Source organism: Tupaia chinensis, unplaced genomic scaffold (genome assembly GCF_000334495.1).
Source record: "Tupaia chinensis unplaced genomic scaffold, TupChi_1.0 Scaffold143602_1, whole genome shotgun sequence".
Taxonomy (NCBI): Eukaryota; Metazoa; Chordata; class Mammalia; order Scandentia; family Tupaiidae; genus Tupaia; species Tupaia belangeri.
In genome coordinates this window covers 822,302-831,665 of record NW_006203448.1, presented here as the reverse complement: position 1 = coordinate 831,665, position 9,364 = coordinate 822,302, and the positions used below count along the sequence as shown (strand labels likewise).

Here is a 9,364-nt window from a genome sequence, read left to right as displayed (position 1 = left end):
CCAGGCCCCGCCCACAAGCCACAAGCCCCGCCCCGCCGGTCACGCTCGAGGCCTCGCTAAAGCCCCGCCCGCCTCTGCATAGGCCCCGCCCACACACTTTCGCCCCGCCCTCCCCGTTTTGGTCCCCGCTGCGAGAAGGCCCTTTAAGCCCGACACGGCCCGAAGGGCCAGGCCAACTAGGGACGCTTGGGTTCCCCAGCAGGCGCTGTTCGGGTGAGGGGGGTCCTACGGGTCAAGCAGACACAGTCGGAGCGAGTCACTTGGGCCCACAGGGTCGCCTCCGGGATAGAGAGTGGGGCAGATGGGGGAGATAGGGGGAGGGCGCGCTCTGGGTCCCTACTGAGCATGCTCAGACCGAGTCCAACCGTAGGCGCCCACTCCGGGCGCGGACCCCTAACGCCCAGTGCAGAGAGAAGTATGACCAGGTGTCTCCCCGGAGTTACCATGGAGAAGTACCAGGTGTCGCATGGTCTGCTGGTGGGAGGAGGGGAATATGTGGGCCTACAGCCTGGGGCGACCATTTCCCAGCAGGGATAACGTCACTGCCCTGAAGGGGCGCTGGCGTTGAGGTCCACCCCCAGGGGTTAGGGACTCGCGTTCTGACTCATGGGTGGACCCAAAGGTGACCTCCTGGGTGCCCTCTGCCTCTCCTGGTCCCCAACCTTCCCAGCCATGGGTCTTTAGAGACAGAGGGCACCTAGGTCACCCAGAGGACCTGACAAGCAGCCCCCCATCGAAAGCCAGATTCAAGACCTGAAAAGTTACAAAACACAAAAGAAAAGCAGCAAGATGAATTGGGATGAACGTTTAATCCCATGCATTAGTAATAACACACCAACTTTGTTACTTGGCAGGTTCAGTGTCCTTGATTTGGAAACAAGGTGTAGGTGAGGTTTTCCTCACTGTGGGAGCATTCCCTGCATGGGAGGATCACAGGGGTGAGGGAGGCTTAGTGGCACTGTGGTGGGCAAGGGATGGTGGGGACAAAGGTCACACCAGTGACCAGACCAGCTCTCCTGTTTGGACACCTGGTTTGGAGGTGGGTGCAGGTTGGGGTCAGAGGGGGCTAGCCCTTGGATGCCTGGCTGGTGGTCACCGTGGCGAGGGGCAAGAGGTGCTGGCTCAGCCCCAGCAGTCAGACTGGAAGTGAAGAGGACCAGAAAAACCCTGAGCCAGAAGCTCTTGAGAAAGAGAGAAGCTGCATGCACTCCCTGAAAGCCTTTTTCTCCTTTGTAGATTTTGTCCCAGTTGAATCCTGGAGCCTTGGGCGTGAACCTCATAGTGGAGGAGGCCAGGACCACAGTGAGCCATGTGCTCAAGCAGGTCAGAGGCCCAGCTGGTCCTCCCACCAGCTTCCCCCCGCCCCAGACTCCTCCCCGCCACAGTCATGGAGACAACTCCGGCAGAGGTGGACATGGGGAGTGGCAGGAGATACCCCGCCTCCCACCATGCCAGGCTCCCTCCCTCAGTGAGGAAGCTGGGTTTTGGACTTGACATTACCACTGACGGTACTGTCACACCTGCATGCTGGACATTTACCCACATAATCTTCCATCAGCCTTCGAGGCGGGGTAATGACCCCATCTGCCAGACAGTAAGGACTGGCCAAGGCCACATAGCTTCTAAGAGGGTTCCAATTCAGGCCACCCTGCTGGGTGACCAGGTGTGCTATGGCACAGGGTCACCAGTTCTACCAAAAGGAAGCCAGGCCTGGAGAGGGGAGGGGCTAGCCCAGGTCACTCAGGGCTAAGGGAGGGATACCACCCTGGGCCCTCCTATGGCACTTCTCACCAGGCCTGCTGGCAGACACTTCTCTGTGTGTCTACGGGGGTCCAGGTACAGAGGGTCTCGGGGCAGAGGGACGCTGTGCTGCTATGACTGTGGCAGGGACATGGGAGGATCGGGTCTGACTATGAGGTGGAGCAGCTTGTGGGCACCTGCCCTGCCAGGCCTGTAGCCTGTGCAGCTCAGCAGCGTCATCCCAGGCCCAGGTCTGCAGTCCTGGCCCACCTCCTGCTCTGCTGCAGGATGCTGTGGGGTCAGACGCCTCCTCTCATGGCCAGTGGACCAGGGCAGTGGACCAGGGTGGTTGACTGCCTCTGGGCAATTAAGGACCGGCAGATGGTATAATGGTTATGTTGATGGACTCCCACATGGTTGACCGTGGTTCAAGTCCTGCACCCAGAAACTTGAAAGTCATGCTGGGAGCTTGTGCCCGCATGTCCAAAACCAAATCCCAAGAGGATAAAGGAGGGGATCAGCAGTTGGTGTAATGGCTATGTTGCTGGACTCCCATGTAGACGACCGCGGTTCAAATACTAGACCCGGTGACTTGAACTCACGCCGGGCACGTGTGTGTGCGTGCCCAAGATCCCGAGAGGAGAATGGAGGAGAAGGGATTGTGGCGTGGCCATCCTCCCTGGGGGGTGATTTCTCGCTTTCTGTCTCTCTGTCTCTCTCTTTCTTTCTGGAGAGCACACGCACACTATAGCAAAAACCTCTAAAAAAAAAATAATAAATAAAAAAAATTTTAAAAAAAAGGAGAAAGGAGGAGAAGGGATTGTAGTGGCCATTACCAGAGAGAGAGAGAGCATGAGAGAGCTACCAGGTCCAGAACTCATACTGTGGTTGACCATGTGGGAGTCTGACGCCTTAACTATCATATCACCTGCTGGCCAAGATACTTCTTAAAAAGCCATTCAGGGGACAGCAGGTGGCGTGGTGGTTAAAGCGCTGGATGTTCCCACATGGCCAACCATGGTTCAAGTCCTGGACCTGATGGCTTGCTTTCTCACTTTCTCTCTCTCTGTCTCTGGTCAAAATAAAGTAAGTAAATGAATAAATAAAATTAAAAATAAATAATTCTTAAAAAAAAAAAGCCATTTAGAAGGCCAGCAGATGGTGTGGTGGTTAAGGCACTGGACTGTTCCCTGGGCTATAGCAGTTCAAGTCCTGTACCCGGTGGCTTGAGAATCATATCAGATGTGTGTGTGTGTTCTTGTCCAAAATTCTGGGAGGAGAAGGGATTTTAGTGTGACCATCTCTCCTGGGGGGTGATTTCTCACTTTCCCTCTCTCTTTCTCCACAAGTGCATGCACCCTATGGCAATAAAATAAAATGAAAAATAAAAACACCATCCAGAGCCAGCTCCGTGGCCTGGTGATTATGGCAGCCTGATCCCACATGGCTCAGTTCGAGTCCCAGACCCGACTCAGTGGCTTGTAACATATGCTGGGAATATGTGCTGCAGTTTGCAAAATCCCAAAACGAGAGAATTGGAGGTGGGCTTGCAGCGTGACCATTTCCCGTGAGGGCACTTTCTCCTCCCCTTCACTATCTCTCTTTGGCAAGCTCACTTGCTTTCAAAAAAAAAAAAAGAAAGAAAAAGACAGCCAGTTCTTTGTAAATAAAGCTTGCCTTGAGTGGAGGCAGAAATTTGTGTATCCTTCTAGTTCGTCTTTCTTTCTTTTTGGAAAAACTCCAAGACTCAAACTATGGTCTGTCATGTGGGAGTCCAGCGCCTTCACCATGCCATCTGTTGGTCTGGCATGATTTTCAGGCTACCTGGTTTGGGACTTGAACCACTCAATCAGCCATGTGGGATCCAGTCATCTTAACCTCCATGCCACTGGCTGATCTCTTCCCAGTCTTTTTTCTAAACGTCTAAAACCTTTTTGCTTTTACAAGAATGGTACTGTTGATGTTGAGGACATGCTTTTTTCCACTTATTATACTGTGACCATCATACCTTGTTTTTTTTTTTAAAAGAATTGTTTTATTTAGCTTTACTTATTTACTTTAATTTAATTTGACAGAGAGAGACAGAGCGAGAGAGAGAAGGAAAGTGAGAAAGCACTTTCAAATGTTGTCAACCTGCCAGGTCCAGGACTCAAACTGCAGTTGGCCATGGAGGAGTCCAGCGCCCTTAACTGCCATGCCACCTGCCGGCCCCCATCACATCTTGTTAACACAGCTCCCCACCCCCAGGTCCTAGAGGGTGTGTGGCCCCCCATCCCCCCCATGGAATGAGCAGCTAGCTTGTCCCCAGTTTTCCTGTGTGTATAAATAGCTCTGGTAAACTTCAGAGTTACTTTATTGATGGAGCATCCATGGTTTCCTTAGGAAAAATTGCTAGGAGTGGGATTTCTGGGTCAAAGGAGGTAACATGCTTAAGGCTTCGGTGTGTTTGGGCCACATCACCCACTCCTAAGCCCTCTGGCAGTAGGAGGAGAGGCAGGCAGATCGCTCGATGTCTGTCCAGCCTCCCAGGACGGTGCCACTGGCACGTCAGGTCTCTATGTGGGTCTGAACAGTCACTAACTTTATATTCTGCTCTGCGATCACTCCAGTCACAAGACTGCTTCATTTCTAAAGTCTCAGGGGCAGATTTCTGGGTCGGGACCTGGAGGGAGTCTTTGAGACTCGGCTGTGTGCTGCCCTCACCCCTCCCTTTCCATGCGTCCCCTCCTGCCCTCACCTACCCCCAGGGAGGGCAAGAGGAGAGAGACTCGTGCGCACGTCCTGTGCAGGGGGGTGGGCTTCCAGTCTGGGCAGAGTGAAATGGTGCTCTGTGTGGCTGCGGGCCGATGCTCCAGCCTCCCTGCTCTGGAGCAGGTCTGAACATTGCCCCTTGCTGGTCCCTGGAGCCTCTGTCCTGGCACCCTTACCGGTCCTTGCAGCAGGAGCAGGTGTTCTCAGCACTCGGAGTATGAGCCTTCCACAAGCTCACAGAACATTTCTGTGAGAAAACAAGGCATGGATTTGAAAACTTTTTGCACCAAAATAAACGTGTACTTTAATTCCACTTTCCCATGAGCTTTTTGAAGTTCCCTGTGTGTTTTTAGATCTCTGCCTTACAACATCTCCAGGCTCCATCTGGTGCTAGGTGGGGGCCTGAACAATGACAGCCTGGCACCCTCAGCAAATGGTGACAACGGTGGCGAAGACAGTGGTGTGGGGAGGGACGGGTGGTGGTGGCGGGGATGGTAATGGTGTTGGGGTGGCCACGATGGAGTCGATGGGGATGGGATGATCATGTTGTGTGGGGCTAGGGATCGCAGTGCTGGCAATGATGGGGCGATGGTGGCATAGACTGGTGGTGGCCGTGGTGGGGATGGCAGTGACGACAGTGACGGCGGTGGGAAGGGTGTGGGATGGGGATGCTGACGGTGTTGGGGTGGCGGTGGTGGTGTTGGTGGCACTGGGTTTTAGGACAGCAGTGGCGATGGGGTGGGGTTGGTAGTGGGGACAATGATGACGAGGCGGTGTTGGGGGTGGCACTGGGGCGAGGTGGTAGTGGTGGCAGTGGGGGTGGCCCTGCAGGGGTGGTGGTGACGGTGATGACCTGCTGCACGCACTGAGCGGGTGCTCTCTGCCCTTGCAGGTGGAGTGCGTTGATGAGCATCAGGCCAATGAAGCCCTGGAGGAGGTAACGGTGGGAGGCTTCCTCTCTGGAGGGGCACGGTGCAGCATACACGGTGCAGCATGCACATGACACACCACACACATGTGACACGACACACACAGTGTGGCAGTCAGGATGTAGCACTCACATGATGTGGCACACACATGTTGCAGTGATCATATGACACATCACACACATGTTGCATTGTTCGTATGGTGCAGCACACACATGACACAGCACACAACGCAGCGTTCGTGATGCAGCACATGTATGATGTGGCAACACATGTTGCGGTGCTCACATGACACAGCACACACGTTGCAGCACACACATAATGCAGCATTCATGATGCAGTACATATGTGATATGGCACTGGCATGTTGCAGCACTCACATGATGTGGCACACACATTTCAGCACTCACGTGATGCAGCACACAGTGCGGCAGTCAAGGTGCACATGCATAATGTGACACACACATATTGCAGCGCTCACATGATGCAGCACACATGTTGCAGTGCTCACATGATGTAGCACACACATGACACAGCACACACAATGTGGCAGTCAGGATGCAGCACATACATGGTGCACTCACAGTGCGGAACACACATGATGCGGGACTGTTCTGTGCCCTCTTTTGAAAGATGTTTTCTTCAGTTGTTAAATATCAGTTACAGTAGAAAATTTGGAAAATGCAGAATTGTTTAACAAAGAAAATGCCAAGTACCCTAGTTCTGCCCTGCGGGGCTGTCGCGCTGTAGGTGGCTGCCTCTGTCCCCCTTGACGCTCCAGGCTAAGAGCCCTCCGGATCTCTGGGTGCTGGCTGCGGAGCTTCGCGGGGATGCCTGTGTAGTCCGCAGTGTGACTGAGGCACAGGGGTGGAAGGAGGAGCAAGGGAGACCCCTGGAGCCCCCCACGACGCGGCTTCCCACATCCCACTGCTTCCCGCACACCACTCCGAGCTGCCGTCCATCTGCCTTGTCGTCCACGGCAGCTGCTGCCTGGCTGGGTTTAGTTTCAGAGCACTTGCAGCTGGGGACAAGAGGGACCTGGGGGCTCTAGGTGGGCCCCCCTCCCGTGGATGCGCCCCTTTCTTAGCTACCCTTGCTGTGCTATATTTCCTGTGCACCAGGAAATCTTTTTTCTTTTTCTTGTTTTTCCTTTTTTAATTTTTTTTTTTTTTTTTATTATTATTATTATTATTATTGGAGAGGTTTTTGCTGTAGTGCATATGCACTTGGTGGAGAGAGACAGAGATAGAGGGAAAGTGAGAGATCATTCCCCAAGGGGATGGTCACAGCACAGTCCCTTCTACATGATCCCCTCAGGATCTGAGGCACACATGCACACATGCCTGGTGTGATTTTCAAGATGCCATTTCTGGTACTTGGATCACAGAATTGGCCACTGGGGATCCAGTGTCTTTTTTTGGGGGGGAGGTTTTTTTTTTTGCTATAGGGCGCGTGCGCTCGCCAGACAGACAGAGAGAGACATAGAGACAGAAAGCGAGAAATCACCCCCCAGAGGGGATGGTCACGCCACAATCCCTTCTCCTCCATTCTCCTCTCGGGATCTTGGGCATGCACGCACACCCGCCCGGCGTGAGTTTTAAGCCACCAGGTCTGGGCCGCGAACCGCGGTCGACTACGTGGGAGTCCAGCGACATAGCCATTATGTTAACTGCTGGTTCCCGGATCCAGTGTCTCAACTACCATGCCACCTGCTGGCCCAGAGATTTTTTTTTTTTAAGTTTATTTATTGGGACCAAGCGATCTTGGGCATGCACGCACACCCGCCCGGCGTGAGTTTTAAGCCACCAGGTCTGGGCCGCGAACCGCGGTCGACTACGTGGGAGTCCAGCGACATAGCCATTATGTTAACTGCTGGTTCCCGGATCCAGTGTCTCAACTACCATGCCACCTGCTGGCCCAGAGATTTTTTTTTTTTAAGTTTATTTATTGGGACCAAGCGATGGTGTAATGGGTATGTCACTGGACTTCCATGTAGTTTACTGCAGTTCGAGTCCCAGACCTGATGGCTTAAAATCACACCAGGCATGTGTGCGTGTGTGCCTCAAGTTCCAAGAAGAGAATGGAGAAGGGAGTGGACGTGGCCATCCCCCCCAGGGGGGATGATTTCTTGCTTTCTGTCTCTCTGATTCTCTGGCAAGTGCACACGCTATAGCAGAAATCTCTTTAAAAATATATGTATGTATGTATGTATGTATGTATGTATGTATATATTTCTTCCATGAGTGAGAGAGACAGAGAATGTACCCAGCTGGGGTCTTCATGCCACAATCCACTCCCAGGTCTGTCCGTCCCAGATCTCAGGTACACGTGTGCCTAGCGTGTTGAGGTTTCCAAATGCAATCCTGGAGCCACCCCACGTGGGCAGCCTCCCGGAGTGTCACCATGGCACCACTGTCTGGCTCCATGAACCAGCTATTGCCCGTATCAGCGCACCGAGTCTTCAGGGTCACCCTGCAAGGCAGGTGCCCATGACCGGTTTCGGATGCAGACGAGCCCGTCTGAGTCCCACAGCCAGCTGGCACACCCTGAAGTTGGGACCTCTGCCCAAGCAGCTGGCTCCTAGCCAACCAGGCTTCATGCCTCCCCTGCCTACTCCTGCCCCGCTCAGGTCCACACCCCCGTCCTGGCCCCTGACCTCTGCACCTGTGTTCTCGTTCTGCAGCTGATGCCGCTGCTGAGGCTCCAACACGCCCACGTCTCCGTGTACGAGGAGATGTTCATCATGTGGAACAAGGAGGTGGGTCGGGGCTGCAGGACCAAGCACCCAGTCAGGGCGGCCGGCTCCAGTGTTGCAACAGCCGCCTGGCCACTGCGGGGGTTCCAGACGCGGTTACCCCTGACCTAACACTTCCTGGGCCAGGTCCCCACTGGGGGCGTTCTGTGGGTGACCTCCATGTGAGCCCCTGGCAGCCTCCTCGTGGAGGCACCACTATCCCATTTTACAGAGAAACAGGCTGGGGAAAAGGGCTCCCACGGCCCCAGCTCACGCCCCTGGCCCCCAGCACTGTGAGAGCAGCTGCTAGCTCACCCTGCAGCCTTGAGTCTGCACCTCTTCATGGGAGGAGCTGGTCCCCTGCTTTCCCTGGCCGTGTGACCCCAGAGTCATTCCTGGCCTCCAGTTTACGGGCTAGCTTCATGTGCGCCATCGTGCCTAGGAGGGCTGTGGCAGAGGGAACTGTCTCTGTTTTCCCGACGGGGCCTGGAAGCCCTGTAAGGCCACACAGCTGGTAAACATGTGGGAAGCCAGACTCAGTTCTCGGGGTCCAAGGCTCTGTCCCATTCTGTGGGCTGCAGGACCCCTGGTCTTTACTGAAGCCCAAGCTTTCTGCTTTCCCTAGACAGACTGAGGTGGACGGGGTGGGATGCAGGATGCGGAAGCGGCCAGGAGGCCAGACCTCGATGAGCTCTCCATTTGTCTGACCCGAGGCTGATCGGGGCCTGAGTGGGTGGCAGGGCCCCTCCCACCTTCCTTCCCCTTCAGCTGGGCCCTGAGGAGAGCCCTGGGGAGCTGCGCTTATTGCAGGCACCCCAAATATTTTCTGAGCACCTCCTAATGCTCTTAGGAGGGTTCAGAAAGCCAAGAGGCGATTTCAGTGTCAGAGTGAGCGAGACTTGAGGCCCCAGCCCAGCCCACTGCAGTCCTAGTTAGGGCAGGCTCCCCCCAGGAATGGGGTCTGAACTGAGCCCTGAGGAGGAGCTCTTGTCCCCGTGCAGGGGTGGGAGTAGTCTGGGCAGAGGGGTCTGTGTGCGCAGGGGCAGGGGCAGGGGCAGGGAAGCTCTCAGGAATGACCAAGGGGTCATTGTGGATAGAGCTTGGAGTCGGGTGAGGCTTGGGCACAGGGAGAGGTGGGGTGGGCAGGAGGGGCTGTGGGAGTAGCCACTGCAGGGGGGGGGCGGGGGGGGGGGGGGGTCTGCCGCAGGGGCGC

General features: G+C 54.9%; 1 protein-coding gene across 7 annotated transcripts in view; it reads left to right on the top strand.

Annotated features, from left to right (window-relative positions):
• The first annotated feature begins 120 nt into the window (after positions 1-120).
• STKLD1 (serine/threonine kinase like domain containing 1) overlaps positions 121-9,364 on the top strand; it is a 27,537-nt gene continuing 18,293 nt past the window's right edge. The window contains exons 1-4 of one of the 7 annotated variants that reach the window (XM_027766618.1): positions 121-213; positions 1,237-1,323; positions 5,384-5,428; positions 8,101-8,175. In XM_027766618.1, coding sequence (XP_027622419.1) covers positions 8,104-8,175 — 72 coding nt within the window. In that variant the 5' untranslated portion in view covers positions 121-213; positions 1,237-1,323; positions 5,384-5,428; positions 8,101-8,103. Of the gene's footprint in view, positions 214-304; positions 460-1,236; positions 1,324-5,383; positions 5,429-8,100; positions 8,176-9,364 lie in introns of those variants that run through there. The other 6 variants (XM_027766615.1, XM_027766616.1, XM_027766613.1 and 3 more) reach the window with 6 other exon arrangements.